The sequence below is a fragment of the Liolophura sinensis genome, chromosome 10 (genome assembly GCF_032854445.1).
Source record: "Liolophura sinensis isolate JHLJ2023 chromosome 10, CUHK_Ljap_v2, whole genome shotgun sequence".
Lineage (NCBI taxonomy): Eukaryota > Metazoa > Mollusca > Polyplacophora > Chitonida > Chitonidae > Liolophura > Liolophura sinensis.
The window spans coordinates 27,247,589-27,274,329 of record NC_088304.1 but is presented as its reverse complement, the minus strand read 5'-3'; the positions used below and the strand labels follow the sequence as shown (position 1 = coordinate 27,274,329).

Below are 26,741 nucleotides of genomic sequence, written 5' to 3'. Positions count from 1 at the left end.
TCTATCTGTGAGGCACTGTGAGCCGATGGTTTACTCGGCTTTTCCTTTGTAATGCTTTATACCTCCCTCATATGACTGACGAGTTCTTCGATGTGGTGTTAAACCTGAATGGAATAAACAAATAAATAAATTTATTTTTAATATAAGACTTTTATAGCAGTCATGCATTGTTCATAAATGTTTTTTTTTCAACATCTGTTTTTACATAGACTGATAATGACGTGGATGGTGGGAATTCTAAAGATGATGTACTTGGCCATTATAGTTGCCCTGTGCTTGTTTGGAGGAGTGAATTCTGAAGGAAAAGGTAACACGTTGTTTTTTTAAAATTTATCATCAAGCAGAGATGATCTTCTGTTCACAACTGTTTGTCGTGTTAATTTTATGACTGTTGTTGTCCTAATACAAAGAATAGGAGTCAAATGTCATGGTAGAGATGAAAAATAGTGAATCGTACATTCAAAAATATAGGTTAAAGGTTAAAACCAAGTTCATGGTAAGCTTAAGGCAACTTTTGTATTCTGAAACAATCGGTAAAATCAGTTTAGAAGTCTTAATGAAAAGGAAAATGTGGAGTCGACCTCGGATATTTCATCGATATATAAGTTACAAGACTGTATCAGCATTTCCAATCTCTCTGACGAAGGCCGTTTGTATTTTTCCTTTTTTTTATCCTTTCACAAACGTGCTGCCGCTGAGTAAGTGACAAATTACTGATTATGGTGTAAACATTTATTTACCTCGAAACTTACAGTTTGACTTTTGGAGTAAGGGTAAATGTAACATATGGTTGACACATTGAAAACTAGGAATTAGCATATTGTATTGTCTTGATCAACAGCGGACTCATGTTTCCAGTGTTTATCCGAGATAAACCAGTTTGTCTTGTGATTCGTGGACCTCTTGTCCAAGCTGTTCTCTGATAAATTTGTATAATTTCTGATAAATATAATAATATTTATAATGCTTATAGCGAAGAGGTCAATGCATATCGATGTGAATTTGAAATAGCCTGGCGATTATTGACCTGGAGCGTCCATTTTGGTGTCTGTTCTAACTTTGAATATCGTTGCAGAATGCTCAAGAGTAGCTGACATAGTATTTGTCTTAGACGCTTCTGAGAGTATTTATGACCAAGACTTCATCACCCAAATGGACTTTGTCATCAACATCACGAATCAGTTCTATCTCAACCAAACCCACGGCATAGTCGTCGGAGCAGTAGTCTACAGTTCAGATATCGGCGACGTCGTGTCGCTTAACGATTCCAAAACGCAATCAGAATTTGAGACAGCCGTTCGGAATTTCGTACATTTGAAGGACGGCACAGACACGGGTTTAGGAATCCGGAGAATGAGGCAGCTCTTTGCGGATGGAGGTAGACCAGGTGTAAGCAAAATGGGAATAGTAATCACAGATGGACGTTCTGTTGATAAAGAGCAGACATTACTCCAGTCTCACTACGCTAGGCTCCGTAACATCACCATGCTAGCCGTCGGGGTTGGCATCGAGATTGACTTTCAGGAACTCCAGGGTATAGCGAGTGGAAGCAACTTTCTGTTTCGGGTACAGAACTATGAAACGCTCGGAAGCTTGGCGTTGAACCTCACAACATCTTTATGTCCAGGTAAGTCTATGTTAATTTACATTAAATGTGATGACAACACAACATTTTGAATAATTCTAAATCAGTTACGTCTAATAAACAACAATTAACATTACATTTTTTTTTACTTAATTCTGCTTAATCTATGGTTCTATAGGGTGCGTGTAATTTGCTACTGTGTAGGCATTCATGTGAACAGTTAGAATTAAACCTTAACTGCGGTAAATTGACAAGAGGCCGCATTTCACGTCTGACCATTAGCCAGCTATCACATTTTCGTCGCTGCGCTGGTTTCACTCTCTGCGATGTAAGGCTTTTATATTGTATTTCTGTATAAACCAGGCTTCTGCTGGTGCCTGCACCAAGAATCCACGAGGATTGGTCTCTTTACATTCTGTTCATGTGATTGTTTGTTGAATGTGATGACAACGCAGCAGTTTAAGGAATTCCAGACCAGCAACGACTGATAAATCGCAAATAAAATCACTGCATTTTTTACCTAGACTTGTAATGAAACTCTAGTATAAATTGAAAAGAGGTCGTGTTTCCCTCGGCAATGTGCGACTATTTGCCAACTACCACACTCTCTATAGGTTTGTATTATATACACATTTGTGTTCGGTAATATGCACGTATTTGCAAAGGCATATGTCATCAGTTTCACCGGTTACGAGTGACCATTCGCCAGTTATCGCATTGTCGTCGCTGCTCTGGTTTTACTTTCTGTGCTGTAAATCTCTTATTTTATAAGTGAACTACGTATGCTTTAACAGCAGATGTCCGTTTTCATGGTGGCATACATTTTGATTGAATGATTGATTATTTGTATGAATGTTGTAAACAATACTATACGCAAGGCTTTACTAAAAACGTATGTGATTTTGTCAGCTCCCTTAGTTAACGAAGTCTCAGTGCCCGTGTTAAACTGCACACCTTTGGCACATTTCTGATGTACGTACCTACACGTGGCTTACAGACTTACACCTCTTATTAGTGGAAGACGTATAATGTATTAATTTTGGCCACATCGATCGCTTATTGTCATGAGCAGTCAGAACTGGGTAATTTAGAAATTCCTGTCCAAGATCAGAATTGATCTCAAAGCACCGCTGAGCTAAGTCCGGCTCACCGGCATTTATTTTTATTTGAAGATCGTAACCGTCGTAAAATCTGTACGCCGTTATACGTCACACTCCTGTGGTGACAAATTTCTAACAACTTATCCGTCAGTAAATAAATAGGGTTTATACTAGTCTTTACCATTTTATCATTTTTGACAGAAACTTCGGAAGCCGAGCCTATACAGGAAGGTACGTTACAAAACCTCTACCGGCCACTGGTAACCGACAATCAGTAAATTTTTTTCGGGATTAATGACGTCTACTACTTTTCCAATCCTCCGTATGTTAAGTTTATGTTAACCATGTAACAAATCTCCTTGCAGCGAACTTGGAATTGTAAACTGTGTTAATGCCCAGTTGGTTACATAATGACGTCTAGTTTGCTGGTTGCCAAATAAGCTGTTTCTCTGAAACCTAATGTGGATTCTGCTATTAACTGTCATCAATATCCCTTTATCGAGACGACTTAAGAGCATATATATTTTCACTGGTGTTTTAATGGGGAGCCTCCGTTAGCGAGGGGAGTTAGCACATAATCACGGCGCAATGTCCCAAGAGCCTCCCAAAAATGCTGTTCAAATGTGAGTTCAAACTGTTGCTGGCTTCCTCTCATGCTGTACGTTGGATGATCTGCCAGCAGCCTGCGGATGGTCGTGGCTTCCCCAGGGATCTGCCCGGTTTCCTTTCACCATAATGTTGGCCGCCGTCATATGAGCGAAGTATTCTTGAATAAATAAGAAAATGGGACATCATACATAAGAAACCATGCTGACAAGGCGTCTCATCATGTAACTTTATGACTTGTCGTGTTGTTATCCAACTGGTAAATTATGTGTGCTGTTAAAACGACAGAACCTCACATATGATCAGACACGCCTCAGGCTAAATTTGCATATTAATCCTAAAATGCTTTATTCCATAAGACGAATTTCTTCACTGTTCAGGCAGTTTTTATCTCCTGTGTTAAAAAAATCCAGTAAAATATTTAACAGTGGAATAATATTTTGATTTAATAAATTACAGGTTGCGAAGGCGTAGCTGACGTGTTCTTTGTCATCGATGGCTCGGAATCTATCTTTGACGAGGACTTCTTAGTTCAGCTAGATTTTGTGAAGGACGTCACAAATGACCTTGTCCTAAACGAGACTGATGGCTACGTTGTCGGGGCTCTCGTATTCAGCAGTGTCGTCAACAGTGAGATCCATTTAAGGCCTGTTCTCAGCCAGACTGGCTTCAGACGAAGTCTTGACCAGGCCACTCGGATCAAAGCCGGAACAGCAACTCACACCGGCCTCCGGCGCACGCGCGAAATAATCCAATTGGAAGGACGATTTGGAGTCCGGCAGGTTGCCATTGTCATAACCGATGGTCGCTCAAAAAACAACACAGCCACTGTCATTGAGGCGAACCTGCTGAAAGAGAGCGGGGTTGATGTAATAGCCATAGGAATCGGGTATCTAATAGACCAGACGGAACTGTACTCCATAGCGTCCAATCCAGAATTTGTGTTTATTCTGGATAACTTTCAAGACATGAGAAACTTTACTGGGAATGTCTCTGCGCTACTTTGTCCCCAGCAAGGTAGGTTACGGTTGTCGATTGGTACACAAATGTCTGCTATGAATGATTGTTTGATTGATTGGGGTTTAACGTAGCTTTCAACATTATTTTGGCTATATCATGACGGCGTCTGCTTGTAGCCTAGTGTGGGCATATTTATAGTGTTGTCTCACTGGAACGCCATGCCCAACATTCCAGACATAGCCTCTCACCAGTCACGCCAGACACCGGTCCGACCAACAATTAGCCTCTTGTTTTTATGCTGAGCGCTAAGTGAGGCAATTCCAAGCTTACTGCTGCTGAAGGTTAGATATATACTCACACATGTGTGTTATCTTATCTGTCTTCTGTATTCTACAAGAAGATAATTGAGGTTCTACTTTCAAATCTCACCGATGTCTTGTTTCAGATGATCCTGCGACATCCACGGATATTCCGTCCACAACCACAGATATTCCATCCACAACCACGGATATTCCATCCACAACAACCAGCACTCCTACCACCACTCCAAGGAGAAGAGAGAACGACACTGGTAAATGACCTGCATTTTTAAAGCAAAACCTTTAGTGCAAAGCGTTGATATAAATACCTAACTGGAAAGACGTCTACTGTAGCATGTTTACATCAGTAAACTTTGTTATCGTACTGAGCAAGAATAACTTAAGTTCATTTTGAAATCAATTAAAGCATTGGCAATATTACCAATCTTAGGTTTGGCCGTCAGTCCTAGCTTTACTCTTCTCACTTATGATTATACAACCCGTTACACTGGTAAAAAAGCACTCTTTTGTTTTCAAAAACATTTAACACAGCAAACAGATCAGCAATTAGAGACTGTCTGAAGCCTAAGCCAAGTCATTGTCATGTTGGACCCCATTTTCACCCAACCATAAACGTCAAAGAATGTGTGTATGTGTCTTTGTGGTTTTGTGTTGTACTCAACAACAGAAGTGAAACGAAAAGCATGGGAATTTGTTCAAACGTTGCAGTGTTTACTTAATATTTACAATATTACATAATGTTGCCTATTATGTCTGTCCAATTTCTTTCATATATAGACCGACTGCTGTAATCCAACGCTTATATTTACCTGCATTGTATCTGTCGTACCGGTATGGGTAAAAAACATCAAAACTCCAAACACAGTCCAGTCTGATTTCAGAGTTGGCGTGATCTGTACTACGTTATCCCAGCAAACCAGATACACTATAATAATTTATTAACGTTTTACCCATATGTAGGAATATGGAGTTAATATAAGAAGTTTGTTTCAGCTTTTAAAGTTTGCCATTTGAATTGTGATACCATTTTGTTCTCTTTATACACACAGACGAATGCTCAGGCTGCAGAATAGTCAACGGAGTTGGTTACAACCCGCACCCTTCCCGATGTGACATGTACACCCAGTGTTACCCGGTTGGAGAGGGGCACTTCCGGTCTGTGTTTCGGCCCTGTCCTCCGGGCTTGTTTTGGCAGCAGTCAGCTCTGACCTGTAATCGACCCGCGGAAGTCGATTGTCCTTACGGTGGGCTACTAATTAAGCACTTACATGGGCTTTTTTTAATGAGTTTACCTAGCTTTTGAAATGATTTTTGGTCTCCACTCACATCTAATATATTGAAATTAACATCAGTGCATCTTCTACCTAATTTTTTTAAGCTGTAGAGCCAGGGGGTTGTAGGTTGCTACTATTCAAATTGACACGTGGACGGATTTTACCGGGTACTGCGACACTGTCGACACTGCTCTGGCTGCTCTCCAGTCTGGTGTGGTCTTTCATACTTGAACATCTCATGTCGACTTGAGAAACCCATACAAAAACTGAGCAGATAAATTTAGTAATAAATATATATTAATTGAAATCATGAAACCCTTTCAAAACCCGATAAGCTTGATACAAACACATGAATAACTTTTATTTAGTGTGGATTTTACGATATCCCCGAAGAATTATAAGAAACTCTCACCAGAAATGAAAAACCTAGGTTTTCCTGTAGAAAAAACAATTTCTCAGACGTGCTATAATAATAGACAGTGCTACAATAATAGATGGGTTCCTGTGTCCTGCATACGAGATGCAGCATGTCTCATTGACACCTGACGTGGATGAGCGGCACACTGGCACGTGGCAAGGTGTAGAATTCTAATAAGTTTGAAGTGTTCTCTTGGACTTTGCATTATTTCTTCTACACATTAAGTTGAACGCTCTTGTTCCTTGATTGAAAAGAAGGAAATAGGTCGTTGAAAATAAAATAAATAAATAAATCAATAAAGAAAATAAATATTACCTGTAAACCATTTGAGAGTAAAAGAAAAAAAATGATAATTAAGAAAATCAAATAGTTTTACTCTTCTCCAGACTTGTGTATCGGCTCTACCCAGAACAGCGTGGCTCACCCAGACTCGTGCCGGGCTTACTGGATGTGTTCAGGAGGAGACACCGTCGGGGCGGGATGTTGTGGGAGATTCCAGTCCTTCCTCCCTGGGATAGGCTGTGCGCAGGATTTCGGCTGTGCTGATGACTGTATACTAGACCACGTCATTCAAGCATCTACAGGTTCAAATCATCGTAATTTTCATAGGATATAATCATTGTAGATACAGTGGGTGGGGAAAGGAGCGGGGTGGCAGGGTAGGGGCAGTTTAGCTCATTCTAATCTACCAATGTGGTTGTGTTTGTTTTTTTTTAAATCCAGCTACTGTTGTTTCGGCTACAGCTTCAAACAGCAGGGTTATCAGGTACATTTGAAAGTGTGGGAATTGTCCCCCATCTCTTTGAATTAAAATATCGTCCGTGCTGCGTAAAACTGAAATCTAAGTATGTAAACAAGTAAATAAACAAAAAATTTTGAAATTAAAACAGAAAATTGTTTATATCGGAAGTTTTCATTTAGGCACCCTGCCCTGTTGATTTCTAATGGTTCTGATTCGTTTTTCTCCACTCAAGAAACTGAAATATTCTTTAGCACAGCATCGATAAAACCAATATTGATACTGGTTTTGGTTAGTTTAAAATAATTTTTGTCCAGGACAGTCTTCAAACAGAAAATAGTTGCATGGTTTTGTATTTATGTGTGTGAGAGAGTATGCGCGCACGTGTGTTGTTTTTTATGTTGGGGTACAAACATTACATTTGCCCCACTTAGCTTTAAGCACAGGAACAGCAAAGATTGCTGTTTTTTTTTTTTTTTTTTTTTGCCAAAACGATAGGAATGAGCTTTGGCAATAAATGCTCTGTTTGAAGTATTGAGCAAAATATTGAAACAATATAATATTGTCTTGCAATAAGGTTTCATAATAATGTCTTTTTGCACTTTTCTTTTTCACCAGCCGTGCTGATTTTCGTTCATTTTTTGTTCAACAACCAAAGAAAGAGTACACGTGTAAATTATTTAAACGGACGAAATGTTATGGCAATTTTTAAGGCATGTTTGTGCTGTGTATAACACTACAAATCATAAAAAAATAATATCAACTACCAAGAATTCGCTTGAAATCCTAGTGTTTTATTTGTAAAAATTGCAAAACTGTTTTACTTTTGTTTGGATGTCGTAAGTATCTCATTTCCAAAATGCAAATATCTGGACAAAGAACACCTTTAACTAATTTTAAAAATAGACTATTTTGTAACCTTGACACTGTGCTAGTAGTATATCGGTTAATAATTGTATACCTTCACATTCGCTCTAAGCAAAATCAGATTGTTTTGGCGGGATGGTTGGGTGGGGATGGGGATCTCGATTAAGTAGCCTGGTATTAGTTCACGTTAGTTGTGCAGTACTTTACACGAAGTACGAACAATTTCAATATGTTGGCGCCATATCTATTAATCTGAAGATCATGATATGTTGCCTTTGGTTATTTTGCCCAGCTTGTCACTACGAGGAACATGAAACCAATTCCCAGAAGTACTATCTGTATGAATGGGGACTGAGACGCGAAATGCCATGCGCACCGGGCACAGCGTTTTCCTTTCAGTCTTGTAGCTGCATCGTCGTATCTGATACTGGCGCAGGTAAGCCCATATTGCATTAAATGGGGGCATTAAACGAATGTCAGTTTCGACGAATAGATTTAGACATAAATATCTGACAAAACTGATATCTGTCACTGAGGAGAGAATAAATTATTTTGTGTGGCGAATAGAGTGCCTACATGAATAAAGTTTTCTTGTATTTTTACCCACTGCAAGCTTGCTATGTCTCATTCAAACACGTGTGTTAAAAGGTATGGTTAGTGTTAAGATGTGAATGTTTTTTCCCCTTGGTCAAACCGAAAATTTGCCAGAACACACGAGTACTTCACTGCTCATATGTCATTACAGGACAATTATCAAAGTCGTCGCTTGTATTGTTCAACTGGTTCTACCTCAATGCTTCTCTGCTTATCTAAAACCGTAGCTAAGTGTTTGAATAAATCGTAATGTGACATCGTTTCTTAAGTGAAGGGGTTTTATATATATTTAGCACATGAACTTATACATTTAGAAAATGTCACAAATCATATGTTTATAATTATGCTTCTTGGTGAAAAAGATGTATTGTGGCAAACCAGTTTTAGACTAACGAATTTGTTTGTTGAGGAAAGCATCTTTTTCTCGCATTATTCATGTTTTCTCCACGCATTCATGTTCTTCCTTTCTACGTTGCTGGCTTTCTCGTTTCACAGCCCGGGAATGCAGGCCAGACCTGTATCTACCTTTTGATGACTTCGTGGACCATGCTCGCGGAAACTGGGTGGATCAACGAGGAGTAGTAATCCGCAATGTGGGTGGTGCAGTAGGAGGACTTGCCGCCTATTTTGACGGGTCTTCCAGTGTAGTTATCCCTCGCTTTGCTAACTACGATTTCCAGCAGAACGTCTATATCACACTGAGGTATTTACCGGATGGACCGTCGCAGACGGGGAGACCGGAAGCTCTTGTAACAAATGCTGACTGTGACCATAACCCATCAATAGCTGTTTATCACGACAATCAAGTACAGTCTAGCGGTGGTATTGTGAGAACGCCTGGAGAATACAACTCGACCACCCGGTATTCGGCAAGTTTCCACCTTCAGTGCTATTGTTATGACAGCTCAGGGCCCGGTGTCACGAAACTTCTTAACTTCTTTTGCTTAAGCAGCGTAATACTATACTTATGAAGTGCCTGACTTAAGTTTTGTCGAGAAATACTCCATGCTGGACATAGGCAAGAAAACTGCCGACTAAAGCAATTTACTGGACTTTGGGAGTTTGTGAAATCGGGTCCAGGTTTCTTTTCATTAGACTTCCAAGCTGAAAGCTGAAAGCTTATTCTTGCTTAAACGATTACAAAGTGTTGTATTTTTCCACACTTTATTGATCTTCCCAAAAAACTGTTCGCCATGCCTAATCCAAACTGCTGGCGAGAAGTCAAATGCAAAAGTACTTTGTAACTGTAAACCAGACAACATCCCGGTGTGACCTGCATTTTCCGCCGTATTGTTTGGATTAAGGTCAAACTTTGTATGCTGTTATAGCATTCAAAGAGCAACATAGATTACAATGGACGTTGTACTCCAATCAAACAGTTCATGTGGGACCTATTTATTAATTTTAAAGTTAGAATTACCTAGGTTACATGTAGTTTGGCCTGCTGAACTCAGATCTGTGTCCGTGTTTTCCTACAATGTGTCAGTTTTCTGAAAATTGCGATTAAATCCCGAAAAAGTGCGCTTTTTTTTCATTTTGGAAGTTTACCTGACCTTAAATTATTTCTGCTTTGGAGATGAAAGTGGGTCAGCTGGTAGACCAACTACTTCTTTTCATTTTTGTAACGAGTAATGAGCGGTTATTCTGGATTGTTCTGGCCTGGCGTTAAAAGCATTAAAACATTTGTATTCAATGACACGTTACATCATTATCAACGCATTATCAATGCCTATCTGACAGGTAATAATGGCGGCAGACCACGTTTAACTCGCTTCGCACTTCAGTTCTGCCTTACGAACAGAAACCTAATTCTAGGCTACCTGAAGCTATGTTTACGTATAAAACAGATACAGTATACGCGTGTTTACATAGTTTAACATCCTGATTTTACACAGTTTTTCAAGTGAAATGAATACACCATCTTTACAGTTGTATGTGAAGCTATTAACAGACATTACTGTCGTGCTTTTAACCTTTGTCTGCGTTATCGCCATGGGGAATTTAATCATTCTCCTAATTTTGTACCACGTCTTTAACAAATACTGCTGCAGTGCAATTCTAGGAACAGCGCCAGAAACAAATTTGCATGTGGTCTATCTTTCAGTCCAAAACGGCGTACCTTTTGTAATTAGTTCAAAACATATAACAGTTTCTGCCCTGTGTTCAGGCCACATTACAGGATCTGAGAAGGTAACGGTTAGAGTAATACTTTTGTAACTATTGTTACATAAAAGTGAGCTGAAGAAATATACTTTCACCATATCACCAAGGCTGGAACAATGCCAGTTGCATTGCCTTGTTGTGAAGTAAAATTTGTTCTGAAGCACATGATAAAAACCGTGTGCACAGACTTCGTGGAAGCCGTGGAATTGCATGGACATCTAATTTTAATTGCTTCTCATGCTGCTTTGGGTCTATGTTAATCTCTGTTGAAAATCAGCCAAATCATGGTACTAGTGACTAATAGATAGATAATTTACATAATCTGAACTGGCCAGTGATGAGACTCATGCCATCATAAACCGTGACACGATGTTGTAAAACTGCTGTGTCAGTGCTTAGAGAAACAATCATAATTTCGGGTCTCGGCACTCAAAGCAAAAAGCAATTTTAAAATACATTTCTAGCACATTAATAAATAGTTGTAATTCATGTATGGCGTTAACGGAAAGCAATACTACAAAATGTAATCTAAAGCCCTAGCAAGTCTTTCCAAGCGAGGTCCCACCGTTGGTTAGGTTATCGGTGAGTGTCAATCAGACACTATCTAAGCGTAGAGCCCGGCATTCGTACACCGGTCGTAGACCATAAATCGCGTTCAATGTCGATAATCGGAAAACTAATTTCGGAAACAACCTAAAACACCAGTTCCTGAAGCTATACCTTAGGCTACCAATAAATCAACCAATTTCAAAGCACGACATGTTAATAAGGCAGGCTTTCTATCAAACCTGGAAAGAACTGGCCATTTTTAAAACCCAGCAATCATGCAGGCAGGTATGCGTGACCGGTCAAGTTTAACAAAAGGAATGTGGACAACCCTTTATTAAAACACACTTACCTGGCCAAGGGTATTCACGGAGTGATGAAAGGCTACCACAGTTTGTTTCGTACAAATACTACCTTGTTTTTCTTTGGAATTTTTATCAATTTTTTAAATTCTTTTCTGTTTTGTTCAGATCAACGACTGGATCGAAGTAACATATAGTTATGACGGCGAATACCTTTTGCTGACGACGAATGCTGATTCGCATGGAACAGTTGCTCAAGGTAAATTTTATTTTAATCTTGGTTAATTACAATCCCCTTAAAGCACAGTCTAAGTAATAATAGGTGATAAGTCTTTTGTTGGTATTAATGTTGATTGCACACTTGATAAACTTTGGCGCGGTCAGAAGTGAGCCCGCATGACGATAAAGTCCGGCCGCTAATAGCTCGAGCCCTTGGGCCATTTGGGTATGCCTTTTCCAGACCACGGTTATTAGCTTGCCGTTAATTGAAAACCGCATGTGTCAAAACACATGTTACGACGAACAACTACTTGTGGTTTAAAACAGATCAAAGAGTCATATTTGTAAAGTGCTCTGCAGTGAGTTACACAAAGCATATGCATAACGTAATATTTTGTAGAATAGCGTGTACATGTCTCGCATCACTCTTGTAATGCCTACTAGGTCTATCAGATAAGTTTTCTTTTTACAAGTTTTATATAATGCAGATCTGGCAAAAATCACGCAGGTAAAATACCAGACAAACCTCTGCCCTAGGTCATATTTTATCCGCGCATGAAATACTCTAATGAGAAGTAAGTAATATAATGTTTTTACATAGCTAACGAGTTCTGTGCAAATGTATGCCAAAGTGAGTTTGGCAAAAATCCGTATTCAGATCAGAGATCGATCCACGTGCAAACATACATCCGTTAAGGTCATATCAGTTTTCTGTTGCTATAGACAATGGCACTCTCTTCAAATGCACCGACGTGGTGAAGCTTTCTCTTCGTCTGTACCGTTCGGTACAAACTGCGCTGACAGAGAAAAAGCTAGCCATAGTCCAAAAAAGCAAGAATTAGATAACTATTGGCATGATAAAATTGTTTAATTGAGGCTTCACCATTTGATAGAAGGCTGGAAAGACTTACAGGTGTGACATGATGGCCCATGCGTTAGATCTGACAAATGTTACAAGAGTTTGCCAGCGTTGTTTCTTATTTCTTTTGCTTTTCTTCCAAAGGGAACATAGCGGTTGTACAATCAGCTCTACACATTGGGGACGGAGCTGGCTTCGCTAATTTTCGCGGCTATATAGACGAGGTGAGAATACTTTATTTGGTTTTGTCGTCCATCAAGTAATATGTATTCGACTTTCTATACCTTATTGACATGGCAGCAAGAAACAGCAGATACTTACAGGAAATACAGCAGAACATGTAAATGTAAGGGATTTGGCTTTGTTTTTCGGCGTCGTGATATCATCCACTTCGAAGGCCCCTTTATATACAACATACAATATGCGCTTAGATTATGAGGACATATAAATCTAACTAACAGTGTAAAAGAAATACAGAGCCACAGAGATAAATACCGGAACAGCGACGACAAATTGATAATTGTCAAATGATCACTCGCGTCTTGTAAATTGCCACTTTGTCAGTTTAGCGTTTTTATCCTAGTTGTCCACGTGAAAGCTTAAAAAGGCAGACCTAGCATCTTATACACCCCCTAGCGTCACGGCTAAAGCAGGTTTAGGTTACTAAGAAGTGCAGCGATGTTAATTGTGATTTATTAGATGTCCAGTCCGAGATTCGTCTACCACTGGTACACCATGAAAGGTCGTCCTGAGACGATACTCAGCACGAGTAGAACACGACAGTGCGTTCCAAATCGATAATTTATTACAAGTACAGGAACATATCGTACAAGCACTACAGTGATACATGTATATGCGTTATGTGTAGCAATTACCAACAAATGTACATGTTGTCATGTTGTCAAGTCATTTTAAAAAGAAAGATCAGAAAAAAATGTCTCAGCGATTCTCACACTTTCACTATTGGGTGCAAAACATCAGGTGAAAGTACTCTACGGCTAACTAAGTTCATGGAATAATATGTGTGCTCATACGTATTGATTAGTTATTGATTTAGGTGTTAAATCACAAGCACATTGTGGTTTGCTGATCGTAATACCTGTTCATGAAGGGATAATTCTTAGTTGATGAGGTGGACAGATTGCTGGTTATAATATCGGGCCGCCACTCGCTAATGAATTCGGCACCTCCACACCTAGACAAGCGTGACACTGACAGACACTTGTGTTTATCGATCTCTAAGAACTAAGCCGTAGATGACGGTACAAATACAACTCTAGGTTACAATGAGTTGTCTTGATTTCTTTTAACTTTTGTGAAATATCTTTTTTTCCAGGGAACAAATATGTCGAGATTGGCAAAAAAAATATACGATATAGCTGTGGGGTGTAATAATAAACAAGTAAATCATCCGGTAGCTGAAAATAAAAATCCCACATGACCTCGAACGGTATACAATCGTCGGTTTTGATTCGTGCCACTTACGATTGCTCGCTTTGTTATTAACGCCCTAATTACGAGCGAAAATGGTTATCTGTACAATTCATAAAAATACTTGCTCGTTGAAATACATTAGCAGTTTGTGTACAGGCTCATTGAAAATAACCCTTGTATTTCTGCCACGTCTATAAATCTCTGTTTTGGTTTTTTTCAGCTGTACGTGTACTTGACCTGTCGACCGTAGAGAACTATGCGAACGAAATTTTTGGCTCTTTCTCTTTTTTAGCGCATACGTTCAAATAAAATATATCCCTGTTACAACTATTGAACTCAGAGTTAATATTTCCTATATGTTACTTAACTCCGTACGTTCACATAAAACCATTCTTCTAGAGCTATCCAATCACTTCCTGTCGAAGGGCGAGTGATTTGGTGTAACAAACCCACTGCTGAACTAGCCAGAGCTGTAGTCAGAATAGTGCCTCATTTGAAAGTGTTAACTAGGGCATCTGTGTTGCCATATTGACCATTATTCCAGTCATCACGTACTCGTTGGAGAAACAAATTCATCCGCAATACATGTACATATGTAATTTTGTTGAGCTATTGCTGTGTATAAATAAAGTGCGGTTAAAACAGAGAACTGCAAAAGCAAAGTTACGGTCACGAGCATAACCATTCATAGAATAGATAAATGATTATAGTTTACAGCTACTTCGGCCAAATTGCAGCCATATCGTAACAATGGAAAAGTCATGGGAAACTATATCGAAAAATATGTGGATTACCTATTAAATAGTTTTTGCTTTTCCCTCTGTGTGATGAGAAAAACACACTGATAGTGCACTGATCCGTAATCATCGTATTGATGATGCTTTTTTCATCTGTTGCGTTTTTATCTTCATTTAAAGTCACAGTTAATGGTGACTTCCTCTCCGGCCATACATGGGAAATTCTATCAGCAAGCTGTGAGTTGTCGTGGGTTTTCCCCGGTGTCTTCCCGGTTTTCTCCACCATAATGCTGCCCGCCGTCGTATAAATGATCTGTTCTTGAGTACGGCTAAAGCGCCAGTCAAATAGATAAATAAATCATTTACAATGACAGAATCACAACATGAATAGTTCACAAACCAGACGTAGGTTTTTGAGATGACATAGATTTAGTTAATACTGCTATGCTGAGGATGGGATACTTCAGCGAGTCTTGGGTCATATACACCTATGATGACTTAACGGTTGACTAGGAGAAATTCACGATGTGGAAAATTAATTTATGATAAGAAATTATACCTTAATAGACTAAGCCAATAAAAAGAAAAAAAACAGTGGAATTTAATATGGATAGTAAACAATTACCCTTAACCTGAGAGAGGAATTTAAGACATTTTACAGGTCTTGCCGTCTAACAAACAACAGATGCGATTTAGCAACGTTGACAAACGTTCTTATTACTTAGAATCACACCTATACATACTTTATAGTCAAATTACTTATCTTCACGCCCGAAAAGACTAAAAACTCGCCAAAAGCTGTTACCGGGAATTGGTTTTCTTTGTGTATGGTCGATGACCGAATAGGTATTCTCTTCAGCTAAAATCATTTGGTATTACCCCTGGATTATTTACTAAGAGATAATGCATATAGCAAGGATCAACGTCTACATTCAATTCAAATTGTTTGAAGTCATTGTAAAGATATACAGGAAAATTAAGGATGCGGGTACTTGTATCAAAAAATTTCCTGAAATAATGTTTTAAAATGTTAAAGCTTAAGATAGCCAAACGTATGTTATGATTAAGGTAAATGTATGACTGAGCTTCAGGCTTTGAGGAATTTATAGGAGCAGTAATTTTTCTATTGGATTACCAAGAGTGGACCTGAAATGTAAAGGCCACAGCTGAGAAAATAATACCAGATTAGAGACTTGGTGTGATAGTTGATAAATGGTCACACGTGACTAGTTAAATATACAGCCGCTTTTCAGTTTACATCACTTAAGAGTTTTATTGTGTCTGTTTGACTAAATGCTTACATAGCAACGACTTGAACCATTGTTCAGTAACCATTATAGATAAAGAAAAAAGTCCAATTTATTACATGTCACTCTTCTAATCTTGCAAAAAAATGTTGTGATTTTCGCAATAAACGTGAAAACATTGCAAAGACACTCAGACGACCTGATCTATCACTGAAGGATATTAAAGTCTGCTAGACACATACGCTCAAAACAGAAAGTAACAGATGGAAATTGTCGTCAAAGACTGGACATTAAAGCAATGTCTTTGTTTATTTATTGACCTGACTGGTGTTTTATGTCATACTCAAGCATATTTCACATATTCGATGGTAGCTAGCATTATGGTGGTAGGAACGCGGACAGAGCCCGCATTTTGCTGGCAGATCTTTCCACATAAGGCCCGAGGAAACCAGCATGAGAAACGACTACATTGGCGGAAGGCTTCTGGTTCATTGTGTCCCTTTGGCACGCTAAGCACATCGGTCACGGAAGTCCCAGTAGCAATGTTATTAGCTCATAATGTGACATACCGGTGCCCTGAAAATGAGTGTTTTATGTCCCTACACCGATATCAGTGAATTCAGTTTAAGGAACCACTGATTATACTGACTTGTCGCAAATTTAAGAATTAAGCAAGGCCTACTTTCAGTCAGCTGTGAATAATAAGTTAACATAACGATGATAAATGTATTTATTTATTTAATTATTTGATTGGTATTTTACATCGTACACAAGAATATTTCACTTATACGACGGCGGCCAGCAGGTTGCTGGCAGACCTTCCCACGTACGGCCGGGGAGGAAGCCAGAATGAGCTGGAATTGAACTCACAACGACCGCATTGGTGAGCGGTCTAATTCATAATGTTAAAGACCACAAGCTCCATTTAGACGGCAAGAACCCATTGCCTCGGGTGACGTCATAACTATTCAAAAACTGCTTGCGTGCTGCATATTGGGCGGAGTTCCACGTGTTTTTGACGGGTGGCGACACCAGTTACCTAAACTGCTATCGACTTAACTGTAAACCCTGTTATTGACACTGCCATATTTGAAATTTTTTCATACGTTTTAGTATAATATAACCTCTTGTAGTATATGATCTCACGACAGTGTAGATTAAGAGATAGATGATAGGAAATGATATCCATGTGGTCTATTCGAAGAGACAGTGGTGTACTCAGTGTTACTGCGTGGAGTTTGTTCTATCCGCTTGTTGGTGCGGCCATTGTAAATCAAATTACTCTCCACGGCCTTTGTCCAGCGCCCACCTTGCTCTTGAATTATTATGACGTCAGAGCTAGATTTGTTACGAGTCACGGGCACATTGGTAGCAAATATGACTGACTTTACAGACAACTGAATAGAGGCGACTCCCTGAAAGAAAAAAGACTAGTTCTGTGTCATATTTCAGTCAGAGACCAGGCAGATTTCGGAAATCTGCTGGAACTGCATCGCTTTCATCGATTTGTTTATACAATATAACGTTCGATATAACCTGGCAATCAAGCATGTTTATTGTTGAAAATTTTGATTCGTGTTTTTTAAAGATGGTACATGTATATAAATTTTGTAGTAAGCTAAATATAACATTTCACATCGCCTCATCTATCAGACGTATTACCCAATTTCTTCAATCTCGCCCATAACATGATATTATCAGGTGGTGGTATCACCACCTTAATAACCACCCCCCCCCCCCCCCCCCACAACAAAACCCTAGAAGATAATAAAAAATAACCACACACATGACGAGGTAGTGTTTGTGGCTGATATCTAAACTTATCCTTGTCAAACAAGTTTTTTTTTGGGGGGGGGATCTTTTACATGTCGTCGGTGTAACCCATAAAGATAAAGAATGATTCTTGCATATACCTGTGTCCTCCGTATCAAGCATATAACATTATTAAGGAAACATTATGTGGCAGACTTATGTAATCCCGTGCAAACAAAGGTATAATTTGTCCCAATGTGTTGAAGCAATGATGTTTCCTTGCAGAAACGTTGGAGCAAATTGTACATTTAGGTTGACTGTGGATGAAAAAAAATCCCATTAAACACAGATAGGTGTGACCCCTGATATCGATCTCGTATTGGCCAAATGACATTTGCTCGGGTTTTCCAGTTGAATACTTTGATCTAAGCGGTCAACGGTGAGAACTTCGTGCTAGGCCGATAGAACTTCCGTCGTTTGACTAATCGACATATATAACTCTTGTTTATCTCTTTGTCAAATTTTATCAGGAATTTTAATCACCGTTGTCAACATTTTTTGTGCCGGTTTTTAGTTGTTTGTTTTTTTCTTTCGCATTCCCGATCACCTCCCTGTCAGTCACATCTGCCGTACCCTGCGCTCGAATTCATTCGAAGCGAGTATACAAGACCCAAATATACATGTAAGAAAAACTTGTGGTGGAGCAATCTTTCCTATATGCCTAAGCTGTCTGACCTCACTTTGTGTCAGAACGTGTCGGCTGAAAAAACTAACCTCATAAGAATAGGGCGTTAACTCTGGGGATAGATGATGGAGGATTTAACACTGCCTAAGCCCCAGGGTCAACTGAGGCATACGCTCCACTTTCCCGTGGGCACTGTGCCGTGAAATTAAAGCCAGAATGAAAACTATTCTCTCCCTCGGCACCCTCCGGGAAGGAGTGCACCACAAGTATATGTATATGCGAGCTCCTCTGTGTAGCTTATAGGCCTAGACAACAGTTTCAGACGCAATTGAATTTCTCTGTCAATCGCTGAAGCGGGAATCTTTCTTATGGTCTGGGAATAAGAGATGGTTCTTGGTGGAATAGGCTAATTACGATAGCCATAAAGTAAACGATAAGAATCATTAAACACTATAGAATAATAAGGGATAAGATATCATGTTTTAAACCGAAAGAAAGACGAGTCAGTGATTATGGCTTAATGACAAGTCGGTAAAAGTTCAACCAAATCGTGGTGAAGACGCGCCTGGATCAATTAACAACATGGTTCTCCATAGTAAAACAATATTACAATAAAAATATCAAACAAAAGCAACATACATTTTTCACAACTATCTAAAAATGTGTTAAATACAAAACTACATTTGTACACATTGAAACGTGTATAAATATTTTAAATATTCAATACTTGTAACTCAAATCTTGAATCTGTTTTCATCTTTAGTATTTTTGCTTCTTGCAAAAGCGACATTTTAATACTTTCAATATAATTGTTGACGTGCATATTTCAGGATTTGGTAACAACAAACAGTTCAGGGGAAATTGTTTGGACATAAAAGGACGCTGTGGGAAGACAAAATATACTGTCAAATATTCCCAGGAGAAACTTTGCATCAGCGCTCTAAACTGATATATGACGTAGTTTTATGACCTGCTGAACACACCTGGCAAGGTTTTCTTGGACTGTCATTGAGTTAGACGACACAAAAGTTCTTTCCATTTGAATACACTGTTTTTGTTCAGAAAATATTTCACAAGGTTAGTTTAGGCACTTCGATGGCCTAATGATTAGGGCGTCCGCCTCGTAGTCAGGAGACCACGGGATCAAACCTGGGTCGGGTCATATCAAAGACTTAAGAATGGCATTTGCTGCTGCGTCGCTAGGCGCTCAGCACAGACAGGTTACAGCTAGGAAACATGACTGATTGGCCCGGTGTTAGTGTCATGTGACTGGTGGGCGTGTCATGTCTGGTGTCCTCGGCATTATACTTCAGTTGCGGCTTCAATTTGACTGCATTGAATCGCTCTGCCATAAGAAGACACAGCATATGTACGCACACCGAGTGATAGTTCACTGATAAGACACTGATGATAGTTGGAACTACTTAGACATAACTGGTCTAGAATTACCCAAAATACTGTGTTGCCATCAAATTTAAAATACGATAAAATTAAACAACGGGTCACCCCTGAAACCACCATTTTGACAAATAACAACATGCAGGAATGCTTATACAACCTGGAATCTGATGCTACGCAGAATTAGATGCAACTGTGACACAGATCTCCAGAGATACTCAACACTCTGCCCGTATGTGCCTACAAGAAGGCTTTACTCACTGCAGACTTTAACAAAGTTAGAGTGAAGGCCTTTGATGGAGTACTCTTGACACACCCAGCTTTTGAATTATTATCTTGTGGTGTATATATGTAGATTAAAATCAACACATCTGACAGAGGATTTAATAAAGGCTAAAAGGCGAGATATGTGAAGGTGTTGATGGAGTATTAAAACATTACCTTGTGACGTACACATGTAGACTGAAATCATTACGTCTGACACAGGATTTAATAAAAGGCTAAATGGCGAGATAGGTGAAGGTGTTTGCTGGGATATTGAACCATTACCTTGTGACCTACATATGTAGATTAAAATCATCACGTCTGACACAGGATTTAATAAAGGCTAAAAGGCGTGATATGTAAAGGTGTTTGATGGAATATTCTTCACACACCCAGCTTTTGAACCATTACCTCATGACGTACACATGTAGTTTGAAATCATCACGTTTGACGAGAGATATGTGAAGGTTTTTGCTGGAGTATTGAACCATGAAGTTGTGACAGCCACATGTAGACTGAAATCATTACATTTGACGGTAATACGTTTTAAAATATATAAACGTGAATCGGCTAAAAGCTTTCAAACCAAATATACCACGTTTATATATATTATAATTAAATATTCTGCTACAGAGTCATGTTTCCACTGAATTATTTCACCTTCACCATGGTGGCCAGTAATCATTGTGCGCGGAAACCTGATAAAGCCCGAGAATAACACACGCCCATCTGCAGGTTGCAAGACCTTCTGACGTCCGACTGGAAAGGAAGTCAGAATGAGCTGGACTTAAACTCACACCGATCTCATTGGATTATTTTGCACTGCTGGTACGATACCCACAAAGCCACTGATGCCCTTCTGGCCCTTCTGGAGTAAATGCCTCCCAGCCCTACTGGTGAGGGGAGGGGGCATAAGTCTGAAAAATGCCAGAAAACCTGTGACGTGTATTGTCACCATGACTATTGAGATCCTGACAATCTGGTCATAACCATGGCTAAGACTCAACTCTCACCCGTTTGCCAGCGTTTGAAAACTTAACCCAATCAGCCACACTCATTCCAACGTGAGACTACTTTTCATTGTTTGCAGCAATGTTCAGTACAAAAAAGACATTAGAAAATCTTATACGTACTTATAGGTAGTCATTTTTTATTACCTCTGGCATTTGTATACATGGTATTTGTTGTTTTTATTATCTGATAACACATCTGAAGATAATAAAGCAATATACCAACAAGAGCGAGTGATAAATTTTACCGGGTAACTTTGTGTGTCATAACGCATGACCTTAATTCATAACCTAGGCGAAGCCGTCGCACACCTATCATGCATGAATAAGGTGATGTTGTTTCTGATAACGCTATTTTTAATTTTAAAGATTTTATTTTGTTTAAGGCATTAACATACTTATGCAATAGCGGCCAGTTTTATTGGTAAAGAACACCTGTCTCTGGTAAGTTTATGGCTAAGTTTCCCATGCTTGACGTAGCAATATTCACGCAATATTTGAGCAAGGCAAACAGTAAATTACCAAGATCCTCGTTGACCCCACTTATGCAGTCGGGCAAGGCAAGCACTGTTCCCGCGCCTCCTGTGTCCATGTTCAACACTCGACTCCCCCACGAATGTAGGCCTACTGACAAAATTACTGTTATTTTCAATTGGCTTGCTGGCGAAAGTTCTGGTCAGGTATCATGACAGTGTACTGCCTCACTGTAACGACATGTTAAAATTTCTACTGTTAAATATGGGGAACTGCTAAAGGCTGCCGTATCAGTAGGTCGCGGTATATTCCAGCCCAGGGCCTAGGGAACTGCTAAAGGCTGCTGTATCAGTAGGTCGCGGTATATTCCAGCCCAGGGCCTAGGGAACTGCTAAAGGCTGCTGTATCAGTAGGTCGCGGTATATTCCAGCCCTGGGCCTGAGGAACTGCTAAAGGCTGCTGTATCAGTAGGTCGCGGTATATTCTAACCCAGGGCCTAGGGAACTGCTAAAGGCTGCTGTATCAGTAGGTCGCAGTATATTCCAGCCCAGGGCCTAGGGAACTGCTAAAGGCTGTTGTATCAGTAGGTCGCGGTATATTCCAGCCCAGGGCCTAGGGAACTGCTAAAGGCTGTTGTATCAGTAGGTCGCAGTATATTCCAGCCCAGGGCCTAGGGAACTGCTAAAGGCTGCTGTATCAGTAGGTCGCGGTATATTCCAGCCCTGGGCCTGAGGAACTGCTAAAGGCTGCTGTATCAGTAGGTCGCGGTATATTCCAGCCCAGGGCCTAGGGAACTGCTAAAGGCTGCTGTATCAGTAGGTCGCGGTATATTCCAGCCCTGGGCCCGAGGAACTGCTAAAGGCTGTTGTATCAGTAGGTCGCGGTATATTCCAGCCCTGGGCCCGGGGAACTGGTAAAGGCTGTTGCAGTAAGTTGCGGTATATTTTCTTTGGATCTATGCGTTGAAAACAGAGATTCGAATATCAAACGTCAACCAACAAGGACGTTCCACGTCAATAATGGCAAAAACCAATTCCCAAAACGGTTAAGACAAACAATCAGAGAACTAAGAAAACATATAAAGAGCGACAATGTGACAGTATCATGCATCATGCAAAGCTTTCAACATTTTTAATGATATTCACCGCCCCGATAGCACAGTTGGTCACAGCTAAGACCTTCAAACAGGAAGCTGTTAGGTTCAGCATGAAGAGGGTAGTGCAATGACTGGTTGACCGTATAAATATAATGGCTCCTGCGGGGCTAGCTTAGTAACCGTCTGTAACCGTCTCAGTGAAGCAGCACTAGATAAAAGAACGGTGGAAATTCGTCCTGCGACAAAGAAGCACATTACATGCACTTGTCGTCATATGACTGAAAATTTGTTAAGTTCGACGTTAAAAACCAAGTCACGCCAACATGGTGCAATGACCCAGGGAGCCTGTGAACAATGCGGTCGCTTTGAGTTCAAGTCTAGATCACGCTTGCTTCCTCTCCGGCGGAAAGCGGGTAGGTCTACGGATGGTCATGGGATTTCTATGGGCTTCGCCCGGTTTCCCCACACCTTAATGCTGACGGGTGACGTCGTATAAGTAAAATATTCTTGAGTAGGGCATAAAACACAAATGAAATAAATCAATAAATAAACCCGAAGTGATGTTGGAAAGACAAAAGGTATGTTCTAGGCGACTGAGTGAAATCAGTGTTCAAACTGCGTATAATGTCAAAATAGCAGCTATCGATAACAAACTATGTATCTCACTTCCGCTTTGATTGCAGCTGCTCATTTTTGGCAATCGAAACGGAATTACACAAAATCAGCGCCAGAGATTCTGGATGCTCTGTCCACATTTTCGCACAAGAGAATTATTACAAGAGTTTTATGGAATAACCTTGACTTAACCGTGGCTGCTATCACTCTACCACACTGTCGTCGCTACTATCAGTGTCACACTGTCACCCTAACACTGACATCACTGCTCTCACGCCACCACACTGCCGTCGCTGCTATAACGTTACCACGCTGTTGTCGCTGCTATTACACTGTCCTCGCTGCTTTCAAAATCACTCGATCACACTATCACACTGCCGTCGGTGCTATCACACTGTCACATTGTCACCGTTACTGTCAATATCACTCGGTCGAGCAAAAACCTGCGGATGGTCTTGAGTTTCCTCCGGGCTCAGCCCAGTTTCCTCCCACCATAATGTTGGCCGCTGATATCGCACCCTTCACACTGTCGTCGCTGATATCGCACTACCTCACTGCCGTTGTTGATATCACATTACCACACTGTAGTCGCTGATATCACACTACGACAATGTAGTCGCTGATATCACACTACCGAACTGTAGTCCATGCTATCACACTAACACTCTGTCGTCGCTGCTATCACACTACCACACCGTAGTCGCTCATATCCCACTAGCACATTGTTATCGATGTTATCAAGCTATCACTCTGTCGTCGCTGATATCACAATACCACATTGTTGTCTATGCTACTACACTACAACACTGTAGTCGCTGATATCACACTACCACACTGGAGTCACTGATATCACACTACCACAATATAGTCAATGCTATCACCCTACCACACTGTAGCCCATGCTATCACACTACCACTCTGTCGTGGCTGCTTTCACACTACCACCCTGTTGTCGCTGATATTACACTACCCCACTGCTATCGATGCTATCACACTACCACACCGTCGTCGCTGATATCATTCTACCACATTGTTGTCCCTGATATCACACTACCTCACTGTGGTCGCTGATATCATACTACCACACTATAGTCGCTGATATCATACTACCACGCTGTAGCCACTGATACCACACTATTACAATGTAGTCGCTGATATCACACTACCACACTGTACCGATGCAATTACACTATCACACCGTCGTCGCTGATATCATTCTACCACATTGTGGTCGCTGATATCATACTACCACACTGTAGTCGCTAATATCATTCTACCACACTGTAGCCACTGATATCACACTATTACAATGTAGTCGCTGATATCACACTACCATACTGTACCGATGCCATCACCCTACCACACTGCAGTCGTTGATATCACACTACCACTCTGTAGTCGCTGCTATCACACCACCACTCTGTTTTCGCTGTTATCACACTAGCGCACAGTAGTCGCTGATATTACACTACCACATTGTAGTCGCTGATCAGGTTTTACTCTCTATGTCGTAGTATATATTCCTCATCCAAAGCCTTCATGTGTACGGATGTAGAGACAAACTTCCTGCTTTACAGTCTAATGAAGGCGAGCTGAAGTGTAGCACGTAACTTTATTAAGTGACCCCGTCTACCTGGCCAACTCATTCGATCATTGTCGCATGTCCCCCAAAGTGCTGAGTGAATCCTACATCGCTTGATGAATATATCAATCAATGAATCCCTCCTGTGCCCTCAAAATTATGACAAAGCTTTTACACAACCCTAGCAGTATTTTATGAAAGAGAACTCACGAATTTAAATTGTAAAAGTTGGTAATCTAAATATGTTCAATGTAGAAGGCCCTCCTTTAAAGCGATATTCTTTACAAACAAAACATTGCATACCCCTTGAGAAGTTTGGCTGTACAAGGATGTGCTTTAAGCTGCTATCTATTAACAAAATAAGAAGTTTCACGAGCATCTACTTCGTAATATAACGAGGAATATAGTTTTTGCAGCATCTATCGTAAAACACAAGAAAAAGTCGCTGACATTTTATAGAGTGTTGTCATTTACTAAAAAAACATTTCAATTAGTCCCGACAGGTAGCTTTTTTAAGTACTCAGGTTTGAGGACTCTAAATTACACAATATAAGAGATATTCAACCCTGTTGGTGCCTATCATAATACAAGAGAGTATATCCTGAGCATTTCGCCGTCTTTATTTAGAACAACATATGCAGCATATCCTATTGTCTTAACTAAAAACAAACTTCATAATTTACATGCGAAAGCTATCTTATATGTCGTCCGCCTGATTAATGAGAAAAGTTAATGTTTTTTTTTCACCTGTCATTTGACACGACTTTCTTACTCCCCCTGGGGGTTAGTTCGAAAGTCTGGTTTCTTTTGCAGCCCTGCTCATCACTTGCCACCAACTCCTGGCCGGTGAAGTGGTCTATTTGTAAGGGGCTTGTCGTGAACGGGACTTCTTGTTGGCAAAACTCAAGACTACCTTTCGATATATGGACATTGGGCCAACAAGGAGTTTCGTTGCTGTCACCAGACGGTTGGTTTACACGAGTGAGTAGCTATTTGTTTTGCCAATACTTCTACATTACAGCCGTTGGCTTGATTCATACCACTAGTTGTATTATATGGCCATCTGTTCTGAACAATTGTTACCTTTGAAATACAAGGTGCCCGGAACTCTTCCAAGTCATGCGCACAACGAGAAGAAATTCAACTTAGTGTGCATAATCAATTGTTTAACGTAGCGAAGGATTTTTTATGTCATTTTTCCTTCCGTTTAAAGTGTCTGCTCTCAAAAGGCCGATGTGTACCATGTTGTACATTTGTTTTTGTGTAACTCGAGATGTAAAAAATATGTGTATCACAAGTACACCATCTGGATCTGTAGGTATATAAACATGTTGTAAACAAGGCACACATTAATATTCCTGGACCAATTTGTTATAATCAGCGTGCATTTGTGGTACACATGTGCATTTTTGTACACAATTGCTCTTAGTAAGTATGTTCTGTTGCTGACTGCACCTGTTTGCTAAAGCGCAATCTTCTTGGGATTAAGCAGTGCGTCAAATTTAACATTAAAGTACATGAACCATCGCAGTGTATGTCACAGAAGCTTTTCAATTGCATGGCATTTTCTCCGAAATAATTTCTATGCATTAATGAAGTCAATTTTCACTTGTCTTCTAACGATCTCCGCCACCCCATAACAATGGTTTGAAATTCCTTCGCTCAGAGCATTTAAGGACATCTAATGGACTAGTTCACCTTTGTTTCAAAGTGTAATAATTTTAATTAACCTGGATCCAGCACTAGTATGTACAGTTCGGGAACGGCAGCCAGGTATCACGGTACGGTGACTCAAAATGCTTCCCCTATACAAAAAATCATTTTTTATCAGCATGGTATTAAATACCGTGCTTGGTTATATGTGTTCTGGTTAGAAATGATTAACAAGTTTCTTC

At 40.0% G+C, this 26,741-nt stretch overlaps 1 protein-coding gene across 1 annotated transcript; it reads left to right on the top strand.

Annotated features, from left to right (window-relative positions):
- The first annotated feature begins 238 nt into the window (after positions 1 to 238).
- Positions 239 to 14,285, top strand: LOC135477054 (protein PIF-like). Its single transcript, XM_064757206.1, has 12 exons — positions 239 to 307; positions 1,076 to 1,627; positions 2,887 to 2,916; positions 3,751 to 4,308; positions 4,697 to 4,822; positions 5,621 to 5,815; positions 6,650 to 6,847; positions 8,162 to 8,305; positions 8,959 to 9,332; positions 11,643 to 11,733; positions 12,697 to 12,776; positions 14,207 to 14,285. Exons 1-12 carry the CDS (start codon positions 244 to 246, stop codon positions 14,234 to 14,236), a joined length of 2,442 nt encoding a protein of 813 aa, XP_064613276.1. The 5' UTR covers positions 239 to 243; the 3' UTR covers positions 14,237 to 14,285.
- The last annotated feature ends 12,456 nt before the right edge of the window (positions 14,286 to 26,741 follow it).